The sequence below is a fragment of the Aplidium turbinatum genome, chromosome 8, assembly GCF_918807975.1.
Source record: "Aplidium turbinatum chromosome 8, kaAplTurb1.1, whole genome shotgun sequence".
Classification (NCBI taxonomy): domain Eukaryota; kingdom Metazoa; phylum Chordata; class Ascidiacea; order Aplousobranchia; family Polyclinidae; genus Aplidium; species Aplidium turbinatum.
The window spans coordinates 21,842,804-21,864,604 of NC_137479.1; the positions used below are offsets into that span (position 1 = coordinate 21,842,804).

Here is a 21,801-nt window from a genome sequence, read left to right on the forward strand (position 1 = left end):
ATGGATGTATGATCACGACATAGGCGAAGCACAATTTGACAGATTTTTATTTTTGATTTGTTTTGGAAATGCTCTCAGAGCGCACCAAATTGGAAGTGTTTTTCAAAAATTTCTGGGGGAGGCCCCCCAGATCCCCCGCTGGAAGTGTTGCCTTCGGGCTTCGCCCGACGGTTACGCCCTTCGTGCCTACTACCTTGCTGCAGCATATTTCCAAGTTGCTTTCCCAACGGTTTAAGCCACCGAACGTCACTGCCAGTAACTATAGCCTAATATGAGGTAGGTTACATTTTCTTCGCCTGTCCCAAGAAGGGGATGAGCAATGAGCATCGATGAAAGTAACCCGGTACGGTACTTTTGTCTTGAGCTGACATAGGAAAGCTCTATTCTTGTGAAGTCAAAATTACTTTGAAAACGAATAAATATTAAACAATATTGACTTTGTATCTGATTTGCATCATAAGAGATTTCTAAAGCTTTGAAACCTATAGGCTATCTGGTTTGACCACGCCAGTGTTTCGATTAAAAACGATTCGTTTTTCTCCACTTTAAGATTGGAAAGTATAGCTTACGACCGAAGCAAACACAGCGCCTATCCGCCACCGCAAACATTGGGAAGAAACAGTAGTGTTCCTCCAATAGAGCATCGCTACCAAAAGGTAGCGTGCTACTGTCTTACTGCCCACCTTTGCTAATGATGTAAACCACTAAAGTTTGTTTGCAATGATAATTAATCGCTCCGCATGGACCTACGCAAAGAAGCAATCAGCGAAAAGATGGTTTCATGTTCGTAATTCGTTCATGTTTTACACTCATATCAACAATGGTCCCCTTCAAAAGTAAAAAATGCAGCTCACATTTTTTGTTTTCCATTCAACAGTCGATACAAAGCCCCAGATAATTGTTATGCCCAATGTTTAGTTCTTGCGTTAAAGTATAAAAATAGTACAATCATAATAAACAGCAAGCCAAGTCCCAGTCAGCGAAATCCGCCATTTTACTTTGATTCAATGTTTGTAAATGAAAAAAGGATAGACTTTTCCAGTAGCGTAGCCAGGAATTTTGAAAGGGGGGGGGGGGGGTTTTGACGACCCAGCGGCGGGGGGTCTGGGGGGCCTCCCCTAGAAAATTTTAAAAAATTGCTTTGAATTTGGTGCATTCTGAGAGCATTTTCAACAAGAATGTGAGTATAAATATTCCTGTAAAATGGTGCTGTCCGGTGGCATAGTAACAAGATAAGATCATGTTTTCTTCGGCATTTTTCGGAAATAAAGCTAATTCTCTATGTTTTCTTGTTGCTAATTCCTGGCTGAGATGTTTGGTATTGGCAAAACTCGCTCTTTTAATGCAGTTTTGTTTAAAATTAGGCAATTTTTTTTAGACTGAAAGCATCATTCTCAATATCGTGACGTCACACGTGTGCCAAAGAGGGGGGTTGCAACCCCCAAACCCCCCCCCCCTGGCTACGCCACTGGACTTTTCTAATAAGGAATCGGTATGCGACGTCACAACCAAGTTTTAATATTGTACTATCGAAACTCATATCCAATTTTAACATGGTTCCAAAGCACGCGGCTAAGTATAGTCCAGCAGTGCTGAAGATCAGTTCGTGACGAAACGTCTACTGGAAAACATCGAGCTTGTCGGCAACGTAGTCGATGATTTCCTGTGGTGTTAAGAGCTTTTCCGCGTCAACGTCAGGAATATACTCCCCTGCAAAAGATGGATAATTTCAAAATGCAAACGAGAACTAACAATAAATTGAGACAGATTCCTGCAGCATTGATTCTTACACAGCTTTATTTAACTTTGAACCGTTTTTAGTTGTGGTCGTAACTTTGGTCGAAGGACGTGATCTTACATTACTGTTCTATTAACAGGTTACAGGAGGTGCATAGGCCAGGTGTAACTATGATGAAATCACACCCTATAACAATTCCTTGATTTAGGTTTCGATCCAAACAAAAATACTTCAGTTTATATTATTGGCACAATGTTATTAATATCTAGAGAATCATTGGGAATTAAACTATCAAATTTGGCTGTGAATATTCTTTAACGGTAGACAAAATAGGCAGTCTATTTTATCGATAGTGTTAGCCGACTGTTTCATGGAATCAGTCACAGCCAACACACACACATAACGAAAGTCGCAGGATATTCAGTTTTACAGCTTTCGAGACGGACAGTCGTATGCACTTTTTAGACTAGTGTATTAACGTTTGCGGAAAAGATCTCTAAATACAAAATTAGAAATATAAAGAGCATTTGTCGTTTTAAATAACGATACGAGATTGATGATGTTATGATATCCTGAGCAAGAGATTATATCACGGACCGGTAATTGATTTATGACGTAAAATTCTAAACCTTTCTGCGTAAACAAAGGTCGATACAAAAAAGTACGCTCAACTGGTCACAGAACGCACAGCTGCTGCATTGAAAGAGAAATTAACAACTTTCACCAAGTCGAGTTCCAATAGTAACATCGGGCTAATACAGTTACACACGAGGTGGATGGGTGGATGTGTGATAGGTGACCGTAAAGGAGATAATTGACACTACTTTTTCACTGATAATGGGTAACGCTTACAGCAACATGGAAGAAATTCTTATTTTTCCGCTGCTAGGCAACGTTGTCTCTATTGACGCTTTTAAATCAGGAGATTGAACTTACCAAATTCGTTTTCAATAGCCATGATGATTTCAACGTGATCTAGACTGTCGAGACCCAAATCTTTCATAAAATGGCTTCCCGGGGTTAACTGAACATATTTCGTTCAAGAAATTATTATCTTGCAATAAAAGATGGCTCCAAACAAGTATTTATCTTTTAAACTTAGAAATATTATTAGAATAATCACAACTGTAGTAATCTGGTCACGTGTGTTTTTTGTTTCGGTGAAGTGAATCTCACGGTAGGTAAATTCCGCAAAAGGATGCGCCCGTTGTGTCCATTGAAATCAATTGTTTTGGTTTCCTTTTATATCTTGAATACAACAACAAGCTTACGATTCTTGTTTTGTTAAGCAAAGTTCAAAATAAGGACAATGCTGTAACAAAAATCCACCAGACTTCAAAACACAAGAAACGTCAATTAAACAATCGCATTGGCGACATTAAACACATGATTAGCTAACGGAAATGCTTAAAAATTCATTCCTTATTACAACGCAGATTAAAATTGATTCGTATTGTTTTTAATGGCATTTTATACTTGCATTGTTTTTAAACATGGTCAGTATTACCCACCTAGTAGCTAAATTTCCATTAAAAAAATAGCTTTTCTGCCATTAACATTATTAGGTTTCCTATAAGCACTGTGGTTCATAGGTTAAAGCGCGATCGGTACAAGTAAAGTAAACCATTGCTATATCAATCCATTACTTTCAATAAACTAACACAATGTTTTATAGTAATTGAAATAGAGCAGCTATGAATACACAAACCATAGCGCCATGACACAAGCGCACTGTATTTCGTAATTATGACCAGTGATAACAATCGACTGAATCAGAGGTCACCAAACTACGGCCCGCGGGCCGGAACAGGCCCGCGAACTGATTTCATCCGGCCCGCCACGTGCTGCGGAAATAGCAGCAGTACTACAACTGTTAAGGAAAAAAGTTACCAAACTTTTTGTAAAGGACTGACGTTGCTGTTGAGCTACCCGCAACCTGCTGATGATTTTTCCATATTGTTTCTTATGACATCACAAACTTTTTTGTTCAAAACACCAATGTTTCATCAGTGCGATATCTCTGTTTAGGGCTTCAGGCAAATCATACCAGCCAGACTACAGACATCATGGAAAGATGTAATGTTTTTTCAAGAGCACGATGCCCTGTAGTGTATCACTGCAGGGGATAACTTTTCCAGCAACCTTTCGATTTTCATCACAACTTTGCTATACCACCGCTGACTTTGTTATTTATTGTGCTCAATTCAAGTCAATGGAGATTCTAAATAGTTGCATATCTTTTCGCAATTTGCATCCGGCCCGCAGCTGTTAATCTCGCAGCAATCCGGCCCTCAGAGAAAAAAGTTTGGTGACCCTTGGACTGAATGAACGAACAATCAATGCTTAGTGCTACCTGATTTGTTGTTTCAAAAATACTTCTCCTGCTGAGGTAATGGAAGCAAAATTAAAAAAGTTACCAGAAACTCGATGTAGGTTGGTTCAATCAAGAATAGGAGTTTGACAAAAGTTGAAAACCGGATTACATCGACAATCGACATACGTTATGGCGATGACATATGATATTCGCCATTTTTGATGATGATGAATCGTGTTCAAAATTTTTAAACCTCTTCAACTCGCAGCATAAAAATATCGAATTTACACTTGAAAAATCTAATGATACCATCGCTGTTTGAGATATTGAAATGAAACACAATTCTTTTGACACTAGGATTTGGCGAAAACGTACCAATACTGGCTTGGTTTTAAATTTCAACGCTCTATGCCCTAACAAATGGAAATCTGGTTTAATCTTGTGTCTGTTATTTCGTGCTCGTTTGGTGTGTTCTGATGATCAGTTGTTTCAGAAAAAAATCAAGAAATTGAAAAACTTCTTTTATTTAAATGGAGATCCTTCTCAGTTTTTGAATAAAGTCTTAAAGACCTTCCTGGCTGATGAACCAAACGACACGCCTGAAGAAATAGATTTTAGTTATTTTATTAGTATAACTTTCTAGGAAAATATTCAACAAGTTTTGCAAAAAACCTAGCTAAACTTATAAAAAAGAAATTTCAAGTGACATTTATCCTATATATAAGATAAGACAGATAAAGTGCACCAATATTTTCAACTGAAGTCGCCTACCACCTTTGCTCTTCCTTTGAATGCTATGTACAAATTTAGTTGCTTGCGTAATGCAAACCATACAAACATTGGTATGTCAACCAGACATTTGTTGACAAAGGCCGGGGAGCACTTAAACTCAAACTTAACAACCAAAAGTGCAATTAAAGGGCACATCGCCTCTTGTGAAACGTGCACTGACAATGTCTCGATCGACCTATTTGAAATCATCTCTCGAGGCAGATCTGATTTTCAGACTAAGATCATAGAAACCTTGAGAATCAAACGTAACAATCCATCTCCCAACCGCCAGTTATTCGCCTGTGGCTCATCGTTCCTTTTGTGTGTGTTCTAATTGTTTGTCAAATGCCTGCAGTTTACACCTCATGTGATTTGTTTCCCACCATATAATTTACTCGTAATCACTCTTGTATCATTTGTTCAGTGTGCTTTTCTGTCCAGAGTGTCGTTACAGTTATAGCTCAAAGTCAAATTTATCTTACAATTTTCATTTTCTTTATTGCAGATTAATTCCTGATGAGGACACACGTACGTGTCGAAAGCGTTTGAGTCATTATGTTAGATATTTTGTTTTGTGTGTACTATGTTAATGCATTATGTTAAACCCACTAAGGTTACCGTACTTTGTTTTGCTTGTCTATGGTTCGAAAAAGAAAACTCTCTACCAAAGCTTTATCATAACAGCATTAATTTACAGTCAAGGGCAATATACTTAGCATTTTGCACAAATACACAAGTTTACAAAACTGCAACATACAATTACCTTTTCTCTGTCAATTTTGTCATATAAACTTAAATTATACATGACCCGGTCTTCAACTTCCTTCAACTCTACAGGATCCGCGCTCATATGCCGAGTGGGTTGGAACAACAAAGAAGATTTCTGAATATGAAAAAAAAACATGTATATATATATACCGCGCGCAATGGATTTCATATCTAAAAACCAGAAAATGTTATGCAAGCTTTCTTTTTATTCTAAAAAAACAGTACTTTTCCCTTAAAACTCTTGCTGAAAGCAGAATGGAACGTTGGTCAAATGAAAGAGTTGAGATGAAACGAAAAACAAATGAAGACACTCAACACATGCTTACTGTACAGCAACCGTTTCGAAAGTTGTAGTGCTCCACATTGGAAGTTAAAAATAGAGAATCATTAATTTTTTAGCACTGAAGATATCCACACCAAGCATTAAAGCAGCCGGCGGCCATCGCGGCCATGGCCACTAAGTAGTGCTTGAATGACCGCCGGTGCTACCTTTTCAGTCAGCCAAGTTTGGCCGCCGGTTTCTTCTAGCCAATTATTTAGTTTTGCAATAGAATGAGCGTCGATTAACTGTTGAAAATATGTAGTATCAAAGAGTGACGCAGAATTAGGTCAACGCGTTATAATCACTACTGTTGTATTGTGCGGGAACATTTGCTATTGCATATATGGAATCGAATATATGCAGCTGCGATCACCAGCTCAGCTGTACCCGCGCATTCGCAAATGTGTGAGCGCATTAGGCCAACGCGCGACGCGCTTTCATCCATTGTGTGCGAATGCGCGAGTCGTTAAATACCGTGATGCGAAACCACAAGTCGCACGTTTGCGATTTTTTTGCACGATTATAGAGCAGTACTAGACGAACATAACTGAACAAAAATAACACAATTTTTCCGCTTATTTAACGATCTAGAATAATTTGTTTTAAAAACCTTCGGGCATTTGCCTGTTTGACTAAGTCTTGTTTGTAATTCCCGGTGTTTATTTTAACAAAGTGTTAATCCGAAGTGCTAATTTACATCCACTGACAATATTGTCGTTTTTATGTCGATACAATGTTGTCAAACATTGAATCGTTGTTAAAAAAGAGAACTAGGTTAGTTGACATCCGAAGGGAAAACACGTGTCTTCATAGTTGAGAAATGTTCCCGCTATGGGTTAGTGACTTCACACCCCTAATGGTGACATCATAACGGTACAAATGGTCAAATTTTAAGACAGGCGGTATTCGGTAAACGGTAATGCAGTTGAAACAATTTACTGAGCAGCTGAAACAATTTATTGTCGTTAGATGGTCCCGCAATACCGGATTACAATCCCGATAAAACAATTATTGCGTGGGTACAACCATTTTATTGCAGGACGTCGCACAGACTTTAACAGACGCTAAGTGTTCATTATAGCATTGTAGCAAGTTTAATTCTATCGTTATTTGTATTTTGGCCTCTAAGCGCGCAGATTTGACCGTCGAGAAGCTCCCGGTAGGCCACAATGGCTGCCGGAAAAAAATACGAGTTTTAAGGCCTGCACACTGTGTGGTTCTCGAAACGCTTGCGTTGCACGTAAGTTCAGTTACTACATTAAGGGCTTTCTTGCTTATTAGCCCTTGTTAACTTTGCACAATAAATAAAAATATCTATAAATTATAATGCGACACCTACCTGATGTATGCGTGGGCACCTTTGTAGAGCATCTTTAGTGACAAAGTGCGATGACAGCGCACGGTTTGATACAGTTTGTACTGTTGGTGGAAAAAAAAGCTTTGATGATAAAAAAGATGATCTAACTAAGCGCAAAGCATTTTGCACTTTTACTAAATTAGTCATTTTTACGGCACAATGCTAAGTGTGTCAAATCTGAAAAAAATCAACGATGAGGAAATTTGACAAATTGTACAGTAAATGCATGTAAATCAGCCTTTGGAATCAAAAATCTTAAAGTTGAAAGATTACTGTGGCAATGCTGATCATCACCAGCCATCTGTTTCAGCATGATCATTGATCAGGCAAATACTTAGGTCGAAAAGTGATGTAAGTTAGGAAATCAGACTGGTGTAATTATCTTCCAGTGTTTATTACAAAAAAACAAAACCAAAAACAACATGCTCAGACCACAAAAGCACAATATACAGTAAAAAATCAACATACCACAATAGCACATTATATAAATGGAGTATATATTTAGTTTACGCGACAATTTATTTTTGTTTTTACTTGGCATTGGTCCTTTGCCACAAAATCTTCATATGCTGACATGATATCAACTGTTAATGTTTCAGTGAAGAATAAATTAGAAACAATGTTCCTTTTGTTCTGTACTTCCAGTCACGATTTCGTTTCATGTAAGTAGGCTGTGTTAATGTACCATGCAGATGCAGTTAATGAAATGGTTATATCTTATGTAGTTCCATATTTTTGAAACAAAGTTCTTAGGTTGCAAGATTGATCAGACATTACTAGAAATGCTTGTGATACAACAAAACTAAATTTTTTCAACTTTCATTTCAACTTAATAGCAACAAATTAGTGAAAAAACATCAACAGACTGGCATTGAAAGCGAGCGAATTAAAACAAGCTGTTTTTGCAAATGTCTGTGGTATTCAATTCTTGCACACTTTAGCATGACAGAAAAAAATGACTCATCACAGCACTTGTGGCATAGTTGGCATGTGTTTTTTGCAAAATTACACACATTTCTTGTAACACAGCATACATATTGTGTGGATTGGACAAAATAACTCTAGATCAGTTGTTTATTTCAGTCAACTCTTCAAAATAAAAAATAAGTTTATGAATTCACTTCACTGAATGTACCGAGAACTATCTTTAAGATAAAGCAATTGACCTGAGTCAGTTTCAGGAATGGAACTCACATCAAATACCATGAGGAATTCAAAAAGCACTGAAAACTGTTCAGGAACAAGGATAATTGCAAGGTAAAATGTAGATGTCATAAGAATGAAAGAGAGGTTATATTCTCAGTGATTTGAGTTCATGTAGGCTACGAAAGCAGCTTGGAGAAACTTATATCTCTGACGGTTTCCTTCCTACAATAAAGCAAGGAAATGGATCAAGGAGGTTTTGGACAACAATCTCACGCAATTATCTTAGCCTAATGGCTGGCCTCATGTTACACTGAACAAATACGAGCAAACAATCAAAAGTTTGGAAAAATCTTGATCTAGAAACTGTTACTGTTTCACATATAAAATACAATATGTATATATAACAGGCAGTTTTTCATTTGCAGTAAAATTTTCCTCACAAGTAGACATTTCTTTTCTAGTAAGCAAGTAGTGTAGTTACTAAATGGAACCTTATGAACCTACAGCTAGCAGGTGGCTTTGGCTTTTGATGTTCAGGCACCAACTAGTTCAGATTGTTTATATTTCTGACCATCACAATAAAAAACAATCTATGCCAAACATTGCAGATAGAGATGTACCGATATATCGGTATCGGCATCGGTATCGGTGATATCGGCCATTTTTTGAGTATCGGTATCGGCATCGGTATCGGCAAAATTTGGCCGATACTGTGGCCGATACTAAACATGTAATCAAAAGGCGTTTGCTGCGAATTTTCTGCAGAAGCAAAGATATAGATTTTTTAAAGTAATAACTAACGTCACATTGATGAAGAAAAATAAAAACCTGTTCAAATTTTTGATACCTCACACTCCCATGACTTCATGCGCACACCTTTTGGCATTGTTTGCTTACAGTGATTCTTTCACTCAAACAAAACGTTTTGTTTCAGAAGTTTTGCGTTGTTCGATTCTTAAGTTGTGAAGGAGACTCAATTTCTCCAATATTTATCATTTGTGTTTCTTTTTTACTCTCAACAGACGATAAAACCAGGCCAGGACTGCCCAGGTGGCGGAAATGTGTATAATTTTGCATCGTTTTTGCGTTGCTGGACGTTTGGGGGACCCGTGTAACTTGGTTCTTTTTGGTGGGCTGGTTCTGTCGGTTTGTGATTTGGTTTCCGCATTTAGTTATGGTGGACTCGCCAAGCTTGGGCAATGTCGTGGCGGAGTGGGTGGGAGCGGTGAGACTGCGAGTCCTCACTGAACTAATCAATAAGTGGTCTTGTTGCACCTGGGATGGCGGCCTCGTTGTGGGGGGAGCGTTCATCTCGGCTGTCGGCGCGGTGCTGGGCACTCACTGGTTTGGCGGGCTGTTGCAATTCGCTGGCCATAGCGGTGTGGCTTCCATGCTAGCCATTTAGACCATCCAATCAACTATATGTTTCTCGGCAGCCGTTTCGCAGCAAGAATTGACATCGACAAGAATTGAAATGGCTAGTGTGGAAGCTGCACCGTTGTGGTTGGCGGGTCCCAGCTGCTCGCTGTGCTGGTGGGTGCTCGGCCTTGTGCTGGTGGCCGGGAGGGGCGCTCTTTTCTTCGCGGTGGGGTTGTCGTCTTGGGCGCGGCAGGACCGTTTTGATTGGTTTGGTGAGGATTCGTAGTCCCATTGCTTTCGTGTTGGGCCTGCTAGTTATGCCGTGGAATTGTTTGGGCTTGGTGGGTATGTTGCAGCGAGGGGTGGAAGTTGGGTTGCGGACTGGTGGAGCCGGCTTGCTGGGGCAGCCGGGTTGCATAGTTTTTTTGGACGTTTAGCAGGGTGGGGGCGATGGGGGATTGTGCATTTTTGCTGCCTGGGTGGTCTTGGCCTGGTTTTATCCTCTGTTGAGAGTAAAAAAGAAACACAAATGATAAATATTGGAGAAATTGAGTCTCCTTCACAACTTAAGAATCGAACAACGCAAAACTTCTGAAACAAAACGTTTTGTTTGAGTGAAAGAATCACTGTAAGCAAACAATGCCAAAAGGTGTGCGCATGAAGTCATGGGAGTGTGAGGTATCAAAAATTTGAACAGGTTTTTATTTTTCTTCATCAATGTGACGTTAGTTATTACTTTAAAAAATCTATATCTTTGCTTCTGCAGAAAATTTGCAGCAAACGCCTTATTACTTTCGCAGCATATTACTTGTCGAATAGTTTTTGTACGACTACACAAATCACTTGGTTTACATTTTACATCTTATTATCAATTATGATAGCCTATTTCAGGGTTTCCCGATTGGGGGTGCTCGCACCCCCAGGGGGTGCGAGTAGCTGTTTCTAGGGGTGCGAGAATCCACCGAGGAAAAAGAGCTATACCGTATATGGAGATGAATTTTTTTTAACGATGGAGGTGGTGCTTATCTCTTAGAGCATTCTATGTTGGCCTATACAGCACAATGCACAACAACAAGAAAATACCACCCGACAAGTAACAAAAAGGCTGTGGTCCGAACGTCGCTCGATTGGTGAGGGATAATGCGATAATATTGTGTCAGCAATTTGCTCATTGTTGGCAATTTCTTATCATACGCATTAGGAAAGAACGCATTTTAAACGAGAACGAAGTTTTTCACGTTATAGACTGTGGATTGACTTACGAAAAGGAAAGTGTCAGCTACTGGTTGAACAGATAATTTCGTAAAGGCAGGAGAAAGGTCATAGATCTCGATTAACGTCATTGTGTTCTCAGTTTGTGTTATTTCATTATTTATTTGATTTTGCATTTTGTGCTGTGGCGTAGCCAAGGGGGGTTGGGGGTTACAACCTCCCCTTTTGGCACGCGCGTGACGTCACGATATTGAAAATGATGATTTCAGTCTCTTTATGCTTAAGAATGATGCTTTGAGTCTAAAAAAAAATTGCCTAATTTTAAACCAAACTGCATTAAAATGAGCGAGTTTTGGCAATACCAAACATTCAAACATCTCAGCCAGGAATTAGCAACATGAAAACATAGAGACTTAGCTTTATTTCCGAAAAATGCCGAAGAAAACATGATCTTATCCTTTTGCTATGCCACCTGATAGCACCATTTTACAGGAATATTCATACCCACGTTTTTGTTTAAAATGCTCTCAGAATGCACCAAATTCAAAGTACGTTTTCAAAATTTTCTGGGGGAATCCCCCCAGCCCTCCCGCTGCTGGGTGCCGTCTTACACGAACACGCCGTCGGGCTTCGCCCCCAGTCTTCAAAAAGCCCCCTCTCAAAATTCCTGGCCACGCTGCTGATTTTGTGTGATCGTGTTGTTGAAGGCTGCCCTTTTTCCTATTTATTAGCCATATAAAGGATGGTGAGCTGCTTTTCTGCGTGATCTTTGTACATATTTTGAATTTTTTCTCAGAAACACTCCGCTTCAAAACAGGGGGTGCGAGATTGGCTTCATCAATCCCATGGGGTGTGGGGTGATAAACGAATCGGGAAGCCCTGGCCTATTTGGAGAGTTGGGTCTGCTACTATTCGGTGAGTCCGATTCGGTGAGTCTGATTCGGTGAGTTCCTAATTTCTAACCCCTAACCTTAACTCCTAACCCCTAACCCTAAAACGGCAATGATAATTAGGCTATTGTACCAGATAATTTAAAAAAAAAATTGAAAAAATCCCCCGTTAAGAGATCGGACTCACCGAATCGGACTCACCGAAACGGGCCATTCCGTGGAGAGTTTGCGCAAACACTTTATTTAATTTTTCAGAAACCCCAATTATGATGTAATGTTTCTTCCCTTATACCCTAGTCCTCAATTATGGTGGCCTTTCATTACTAAAACCTACTATTATGACACAAAAATGCGTTGAGATTGGATTCTTGAATCTTTAATAAATTATACCAATTGAAAGCTTTTTTTAATAGTTTTATGCAAATAAGGTAAAACTTAGCATTTGATATAATACCTTGCAAATACCAAAATTGCATCTTTTTGTAACACCAAAGTATCGGCCAAAATATCGGTATCAGTATCGGTATCGGCCTAAAAAAGTGATATCGGTATCGGGATCGGTATCGGCCACAATATTGGTATCGGTACATCTCTAATTGCAGATGTCGTCTTGTCAGCTGCATGGGTCTGCTGCTATTTGGTGAGCCCGATTCGGTGAGAGCCTTTTTCGGAGAGTTCCCTATTCAGCGATTTTTTGAAAATTATCGGACACCATAGCCTAATTATCATTGCCGCTTTTACATCGTTTTAACGTTGCTAAACGTTGAAATAAGACCCTACCCCTACCCCCTAACTCTAAGCCTTACCCCTAACCATAGGCGTCGAAATAGGGTGGGCCGGGTGGGTGGCGGAATGGCCCGATTCGGTGAGTTCCTTATTCGGTGAGAGCCCTATTTGGTGATTTTTTTTTAGTTATTGGGTACCGTAGCCTAATTATCATTGCCGTTATAGGGATAGGGGTTAAGGGTTTGAAGGTTAAGGGTTTGGGGGTAAGGGTTTGGGGGTTAAGGGTTTGGGGATTAAGGGTTTGGGGGTTAAGGGTTGGGGGTTAAGGGCTTAAGGGTTAAGGGTTTGGGGTTTAAGGGTTAAAGATTTGGGGGTTAAGGGTTTGGGGTTAAGGGTTTGGGGTTAAGGGTTTGGGGGTTAAGGGTTGGGGTTAAGGGTTGGGGGTTAAGGGTTTGGGGGTTAAGGGTTGGGGGTTAAGGGTTTGGGGGTTAAGGGTTAGGGGGTTAAGGGTTTGGGGGTTAGGGTCTTATTTCAACGTTTAGCGACGTTAAAACAATGTAAAAGCGGCAATGATAACTAGGCTACGATACCCAATAATTTTCAAAAAAAAATTCAAAAAATCACCGATTAGGGCTCTCACCGAATCGGACTCACCGAATAGTAGCAGACCCGGTGGGCGGCGCCTACCCTGCCGTGAAACGAGGGTGGGCGAAATATGTTTCGCCCACCCCGTCTTCATGACACTTATGAAGAGTTTGTTACAATTATTTCCGTTTATGTTAAACACTGAATTATCCAACCAACTGCAGCGCAACTTCTTGTTTTGCGCTTTGTCTCTCGCTAGGTCTACGACAGAACAAAGCAATTCCGCAACAACGCTGCGTTGAAAAAAAGGCGTTTAGGCACGATTTGATATCAAGCCAATACACTGTAAAACCGCCGAACTCATCTCTCTCTCTCTTGGGACGCCGCACGTTGAAAACCTGTCTAGAGCAGAAAGCGAAGACAATTAAAATCTGCGTGGCCTAGCTTTTCGTGGTAATCGAAATTGCGCTGACAAATGTGTCTGCACTTGAAACGCTAAATCGGATGCGCGCATTTACCGCAATCCTCTCTTCTAAAAGGACATGTCGTACGTTTCCTCTATTTTCATATTGAATATCGTCGCGGTTAGAAACGAAAATCAGCATCTGCAAACCATTTTCGGTACTCACTGCATTGTTGTTTCTCCGGCAACTGCCAAACGCTGGCAATTCCTGGTGAGAAAAAGCCACGTTTGATCTTTTCCCCGAATGGTCTCCTTTCGTTACCCCACAATCAAACTTCAGTTCTGGGTCAGCGTAAGGGAATATGAATATGACATCATAATGAACATGACAATAAAATAACCGATACAAACTAAAGACGTACTGAAACAATCGCTTTTTACAAATCTTTCCTCACAAACTTGTTGCTGGGTATAAATTGGGGCACCGCGCGATGTTGTCACTTCAGCCACGTCCAGCACGAATGAACGTGGCGATGACATTGATGAAGAAAGCAGTGCTTCAAGGATGGACAGTGGTGAAGTCAATGCATCGGTAGTTGTAGAAGACAGCATGAGCCATGGATCTCTACCTGCTCCATTTGACGTTAGCATGCTGCCGGATCAGCTTCCGGCTCGGGAAGGTCGTGCGTTGCAAAGGAAGCTTTTTTACGAATTCCAGTGGATGCGTCTTAACCCTGATGGTAGGCCTAGCCTACTTGTTACTGTAGCTGCTGTTTGTGGGCCTCGGAAAACATTTTGCGGCAAATCCGAAGGCGCCAGTTTAAAGATAACAGGTCATGAGTCACGCGCTTTTTAGGTCGCAAAGGAAAACATAAAAGTTTAGCAGCGCTTCCCAGACAGAAAACCAACCGTTTTTTACATTGATTCAACGTTCTGCAGATGTTGAATCAATGTAAAAAACGGTTGGTTTGCTGTCTGGGTTGTTTAGTTTAGCAGCGCTCATAAGATCGCACGGCGCAAGAAAGCAAACATCAAATCTATTAAAGCTTAATTGCTGCAGCGACGCTAAACGCAGTCTTTGTGAGAAAGACTAACCATTGCCAATTTGCGAACATACACATTGAATGAAATCTGTTTGAAAACTCTCGCCCAACCAGAATTCCTCTCTTCTAAGAAAAAATTGATGCCTATGCCGCTAACTCTAACCCTGAAACGGCAATGATAATTAGGCTACGGTACCCAATAATTTAAAAAAAATCACCAAATAATGAACTCTCCGAAAAAGGCTCTCACCGAATAGGGAACTCACCAAATCGGACTCACCGAAACGGGCAATTCCGCGGCTGCATAGCCGAGTGGTGAGAGCCTTGGAACGGCAATCGAAAGGGCGCCCGATTCAACACCGCTGTGTCTTTGGCAGGACACTTAAAGGCATGCCTGAAGGTGGACACGAAGACTGGCTTCCTTGCCTTCCCGTCCACTTAATCTAAATCTTCAACCACCAGGTTGAAGCCTGGATTGGATACGATAAACAATCGCAGAGGTCTAGAAAAAGTTAGAAGCAACAAAACGAGGACACTACAACGTGCTTGATACCAAAACAGGAATATTAGTTTAAATTATGGCACGATCGCAACACCTTTCAAACAAAATTCAAGCATTTTAAATGAAGAAAATTGTTTCAAATATTCAATACAGCATATCTTTTGCCAAATTGTGGGTGTGCAAGAGTGAACTTTTACTGGCAATATAGAAAAGATGCAAACTTGCATATATGGACACATCATTGAGCATAGCACCATCACAAAGAAACTATAAAAAGATCAGCATTTTAGGTAGGGTGTGGTGAATGGCTCAAGTTGCACACTTTTTTGCCGAACATGAGGTGCTAATGAGGCCCACATCAAGACAGCCTTTTATTTATTTACCGGTACTGCAATCGACTGCCAATACATAAATACAAATCCTATTTTTCTGTTATTAATAATTATGAATATTATGATCATCATTTCAATGGCAAACCTACACTACACCATATAATACAGTTAAATTAAAACAATTTATCAAAAAAGTCATTGAAAGAAGGAAACTCATCACAACTTTGTAATTTCCATGAATCTTTTACTCCTTTAGTAATTTCTTGCTCAAACGTGAATCGATGAAATATTGGCCAGGTAAGAATGTTCAAATCTTTCAATTTAGGGGTTTTTGAACTGAAATGCTCTTGGTTCACAAAGTACAATATCTGTATTTGAATATTGAGGAAAGCTGTGATTGGTTCTTTAGGTTCTGACTTTAACATGCGCATTCGTATTGTGGGATATTGATACTGGATATCATCAGACTTTAAAGATGAGAGAAAATTACGTTGAGGAACAGATAAAAGATCCCATTTTTTAATGATTTCTTCTAAACATTGAGGTTCAATTGCATCCTTTAAATCATCTGATTTCTCTGACACTAAGCTTTGCAAAATATGCTCAATAACTAAAGGGCATGTTTCACAAAACTCTTTTAGATCAAACTCTTGGTTAAAGTATCCACGAGCTAATGTTCCATACATCCAGTTATTAAATGTTACAATTGGGCGAGGAAACTTGACTAAAAATAGCTTGCTTCTGGTTGGCGATGTGGTAAAGCTTGCAGATTGTAGAGCAGAAGGACAAGGGCTAGTTTCAAGCATAGATAGACTAGAGATAACCAAGTTCTTAAAAGCCACAAGTCTTGCTTTTCTTGAAACTGTTCTTTGAAAAATCATTGTCAAGGTATGTTATGCACAAAGTTCATGTCATTTATCTAGCTTAAAAATAATGCCAGTTATAATAAAGCAATTAAAAGTGTTGTAAACACTAGTGTACTTGTGATTCCCTAACCACGAATATTTAGTGAAATAATCCGAAACACGAATTTCAAAATAAACAGGCTACTGTTTGTTTAAACTCAAAAACTGAAATGGCACAGGCAAGAAGATTGCTATGCCCTATTTTTGCACTAAAAATTAGACCAAAACCGCTTTTCAGATTTCAGAAAATGTTTGACCTAGGCCCAAAAACCTTTCCCAAACAAAATTGAAAACTTTCTGACCATCTGCACTAACTTTGCTGTAAATTCTCTTCTAGTGAGCCTAGAATGACCAGTGAAACATCAATAGAATTGGAAAATAATATTCTAGCGCAGGGGTCACCAACCTTCTTTGCATGCAGGCCACTGTGGTACTTAGGAGAGCTGTGGCGGCCGCACTAACAAAATTTTGGGTAGGTTGACTCTTATGTTAGAAAAAAACGCATTTTGTACCCAGTATCCAGCGTTACATGTTCTTAAATCTTAGAATACCGCAGCAACAAAATTAGTCGAACAACGCCTAATAAACGAGGCCACTTGTTTTGCGCACGCATAGCAAGGCAAGCGGTTTCATCAGAATATTCATCGCCAAGCAAAGAGTGGTATTGTCAATTCGCTTCACAAAAGATATCTTGCCATTAACAGTTTCAGTAAACATGGAAATGTTTGACACATCACAATGCAGGCAACAATAGTGACCTGCAAGCATATCAGCAAAAAAATAGACTTCAATAACCAGAATGCCCCGTTTCGGTGAGTCCGATCCCTTAACGGGGGATTTTTCATTTTTTTTTAATTATCGGGTACTGTAACCTAATTATCATTGCCGTTTTAGGATTAGGGGTTAGAGGTTAGGAACTCACCGAATCGGACTCACCAAATAGTAGCAGACCCTCAATAGCAGGGAGAAAGAAATCAGGCATATGAAACAAACGCTTGTGGAAATCACCGAAAAAACGTTTCTATCGTAACTCATGAACAGTGTTCCCTATAAAAAAGCAATAAGTTGGTTTTTCATCCTTTTTGTGAGAGTCTATAAAACCGTCTTTTCTTGATTATTAGACAAATGTCACTTGCGGTGCTTATCAGCATGGCAAGAATTGTTGATTAACAACATTTTGCAGTACTAAGCTAAATATTTTCATACCAGAAAAAGTCTTTAAATTTATATATACTGTATATAATATTTTTCCAATTTATTATAAATTGAGTTGGCACACCAACCTATTTTGCCAACAAAAGCTTGCATAAAAGAACACTGCTCGTGAAATCCAATAACGGTGAAACGCACACTAGTGTTTACAAGACATTTACAAACTTAAAATAAGCAACCCTAATATGCTCACAGACATTTTCGAAAACAGACGTTTTAATCAACCACTGGAACAGTGTGGCTGGACATCGCATTGGAATAACTTTAAACGATCCCTACCTAGAACTACAATCTGATTGGTAGGTCGGTGGGATCGTATGCAAAGCAAAAATATGCTACTCGGAAAGTATTTTTTGCCTTCATGCTCTTTTAACTCCTCAAGAAAAGTATTTTTGGTTATAGGCTACTTGTGCGCTGATACCTTCCGTGGGCCGCACAAAACAGCGTGGCGGGTTGCATGCGGCCCGCCAGTTGGTGACCCCTGTTCTAGCGCCATGTGACAAATATAAGTTCAAAACAGCAACCGCTAGATAGCGATAGTAAGTTTCGCGGTTCGAGAAATTTTAAGATTGAGCAAGAACGACCATGCTTTTGGCATATCGGGTTTGATCTGGTCATTGAAAAGGTAAGGAAGTGTATATACTGAATGAGTAGCCTTTGCCTAGGATGCAGATATAATTCAGATACAGTCAACCCCGCTTAATCGGACCACATCGGGACCAAGCCAAATTGGTCCGATTAAGCGGGTGGTCCCATTAAACGGGGAGAATAAATTTCGTTATTTTTTTTATTGTTTTTGAAAGTAGTTTAAGCATTTTACAATTGCGGCTATAAACACAACCAAAACACCATCAACAATCAAAACAAAATACAGTACTGTACAGTAGTCACTGGAAAAATGCATCAAGGGTCGTCTGTCTTTTGGCTTTATCAGCAATTTTTCGGACTGTCTGTACACAAACATCCAAATGCTTGTGGAGGTCTTGCTCGGCTCCTTGTTCGACAAAATATTTTTGGAGTATTGCAACGCAATGCTTGGCTTCACGATGGGTAACCTTAGGCAAAGGTTCGGCCTCATCATCTTTGTCTTCTTGGTCGTTGCCTTCTTCTTCATCATCAATTTTGCGATGCCTTGCCACGATATTCTCCGTTACATCTTCGTCACACACTTCCTCCCAGCACTGTATATCGTCGTCAATACATTTGTATTCATCTCCACCAATTATGTCACTCAATGATGCATCAAAATTGATGTCCTCTATCTCTTCATTTGCTTCTGTGTGTACCGCTTGAAATCCTGCATGTCTATTAGATGACAATTGACCTTATGACGTGACAACAAGCGTTTATCTGTAGCCTACTTCACTTTAAAATGGCTTAGCGAGAACGTAGCACGTTGCCCATCAACAACTCTTGACGTGTCACCTCGCAGAAAAATGTACAAAAAGTAAAAAACGTTAACCATAAAGGCCTATTTTAGGGGGGAGGGTGGTCCGTTTAAGCGAGGAAAATTGTACAAAAAAATGGATTTGGATTCGGGACCAGTGCAAAATGGTCCGAATAAACGGGTGGTCCCATTAAACGTGGGCCAATTAAGCGGGGTTGACTGTATATGCATTAGAGAATGTAGAAACTTATTTAAACATGTATATTGTATATAATATGGTTACCAAGATATGCAAGAAGAACTAGAGGGAGACCAAAAAGAAGATGGCAAGATGACATAGAAGAAAAGATTGGCATCACCTGGATGAGAACAGCAAAAGACAGAATGGTGTGGAAACATATGTGGAGGCCATCTGCCAGCAGTGGCATGACCGGCTGATGATGATTGTATATTATATATACAGCAGGCTAGTTTGGGGGTGTTCAGAGCCGGAGGCAAATTCAAGAGAGGTAGGCGAGTGGTTAGCTTTTTTAAATTTGGCGTGGAACACCTGGCTTCACATCTATGGTTGTTTAAACCTGATAGAGTTAGTTTGATAGAGTTTTAGTCACGCAGAGCGAATCAAGATATTTGAAGACTTTGTCAAATTATTTTAATTCCTCCGTGTTGTTTTTGTGTTTCTTATGCTGTAATGTTGATTTTAATTTCTTTAATAAATTTCTTATGTTGACTGTTGCGTTGTGTAATGGCATTGATGAGTAATGTCATAACTGCTATTGCGTTCTCAAGTCTCTAAAATGTTTGGATTAATATTTTTTCACTAAATAAATAAGAATTAGGAAAATTGCGAATCCGCGGTAATTTATATATATTGTCCTACAGACCAACATTGTTTTCGGGATCCATCATGCCAAGGTTTTTTTTTTTTTTCAGATGAAACTATGTGAAAATAATCAGCAGGTATGCAGGAGCTATCTAACCATGTCAAATGTAAGTAAATTTATTCCAAAATAAACGTGCAAAAATGAAAGATTTGTTGTATCCACGAATTTCCCTAACTGCGCATTTACGCATTACGAATTTTTCTGATTCCGCGAAAATCCTTGCTCGCAATCACGATCTTTGTCGGTATGTGCAAAGTTGATGGAGTTTTCGGCTGAAATTAATTTTTTGTAAGGTAGACCCAAGTTGCTAAAAGTGGACTACCACCAAAAAATATATCTTCAGAATTAACAAGTGGGTGCTGAAAAATAGTTTGTGTTTCAAAAAAAAAAAATTGTGGTTAAGGGAATCACCATATATGTAATTGCCGAGTGGTCTAACAACCTTACTTCTACATCATTTAGTCGACTTCGACTCTCGGTCGCTTTGTGAATCTTTTCCCTTCACAGTTCTTGATTCCCCAACAGCTCCTTTAGCTTTTCCATGCCCATCTCGCTGGCATTCAAATTTTCCAAATGTACCGTAAAGTGGGGTGAGATTGTCCTTAAGGGTGAGATTAGTCCAGTTTTTTAAAACCTAAATAACTTAAAGGTTAATGAAGATTTCTAATTTACCTTTAGGCTTGAGTATATGTCACTGCTAACCTGTTTACATGATACCTTCAAAAACAAATTTGGGTGCTCTTCCACAAGACGCCCTGTTGGTAGGGTTGCCAGAGGTTAATATAAAAAAGAGCCCAAGCTTATGCAAAAAGTAGCCCAAAAGTAGCCCAATTTTTTTGGGGGTCTAAAATGGAGCCCAAATTGGAGCCCAAGCAAAGAGATAGGCTATTATACAAAATTCTTCAAGAACGCTTGATCATCAGTCCCAAATTATAAGTGTTTTTCCAGTTCTTCACATCTTTCAGACAGATTGGCAACCATGCATTCACTTAACTGTTTGTTAAAATAACTACAAACAAGTACCGGTTCCACACCAAACAACACAAAAAATGGTTTAATTGCTTTTTGTGATGAGCTAACGCATCAAGAGTGTTCCCTTCAAGACCATCAACAGTTTTGATAACCCATCTTGGTCGATCAACGTAGAAACTATCTTTTTTTTTACTCATATAAATTGTTAAAAAAAATTTCACTAGCCTTTCTTTTCTCATCTTTCTACATTTGTAAAAACTTTATTAAGGTGTTGCGACCATGCCATAACTGATTGTCCTGCTTTGGCGTCATGCACATAGCGTCCATGTTTTGTTGCTTCTACCTTTTTCTAGACCCTTGCTATGTTTGAAATATAGGCTATTGTTTTTCGTTGTGATCGTCAGAAATAAAAACAAACTGAACTGATGTCCACTGCATTTTCATGAAAACCTGGATCCACTGTTGCCACTCTCTTGTCATGGAAAAGGGGTGCAACCTAGTTCGTACCCTGAACAGTTCGGACCCTCAGTTCGTACCCTGAAAAGATCGAGAGAAAAAATTAAAAAAAGCCAAAGTCGCTGATCGCAGTTTAATAGCACAAAGCCGAAGTCGCGGATCGGAGTTTCCACAAACAAACTCGAGGATTAGATTTAGCGGAAACCGCGGTTAGTGGATACTGCGAAACTGCGGAAAAATATTTGCGGAAACTTCGATCAGCGAGAGTTAGGGTTAGAGCATGGTTAGAGAGCATAGATTACTGGATGGTTAGAGTTAGAGTAAGCCGAAACTGCGGTTAGCAAAAACTGCGGAAAAATGTTTGCAGAAACTGCGATCAGCGAGGGTTAGGGTTAGAGCATAGATTGCTCTATAGTTAGGGTAAAGGTTAGCGGAAACTGCGGAAAAATGTTTGCGGAAATTGCGATCAGCAAGGGTTAGGGTTAGAGCATGGATTGCTCTATAGTTAAGGTAAGGT

The 21,801-nt window shown here is 39.5% G+C and overlaps 2 protein-coding genes across 2 annotated transcripts; both read right to left on the reverse strand.

The window, feature by feature from the left end:
• Positions 1-770: 770 nt before the first annotated feature.
• LOC145775656 (acyl carrier protein, mitochondrial-like) lies at positions 771-7,443 on the reverse strand. The gene is made up of 4 exons (XM_082586988.1): positions 7,253-7,443; positions 5,587-5,706; positions 2,675-2,762; positions 771-1,710 (listed from the first exon to the last, which is right to left on the reverse strand). The coding sequence occupies exons 1-4, from the start codon at positions 7,415-7,417 to the stop codon at positions 1,619-1,621; spliced, it is 465 nt and encodes a 154-aa protein (XP_082443114.1). The 5' UTR covers positions 7,418-7,443; the 3' UTR covers positions 771-1,618.
• Positions 7,444-15,223: 7,780 nt separating this feature from the next.
• Positions 15,224-16,351, reverse strand: LOC145776309 (m-AAA protease-interacting protein 1, mitochondrial-like). Its single transcript, XM_082587709.1, has one exon. The coding sequence runs from the start codon at positions 16,347-16,349 to the stop codon at positions 15,642-15,644; it is 708 nt and encodes a 235-aa protein (XP_082443835.1). The 5' UTR covers positions 16,350-16,351; the 3' UTR covers positions 15,224-15,641.
• Positions 16,352-21,801: the final 5,450 nt, after the last annotated feature.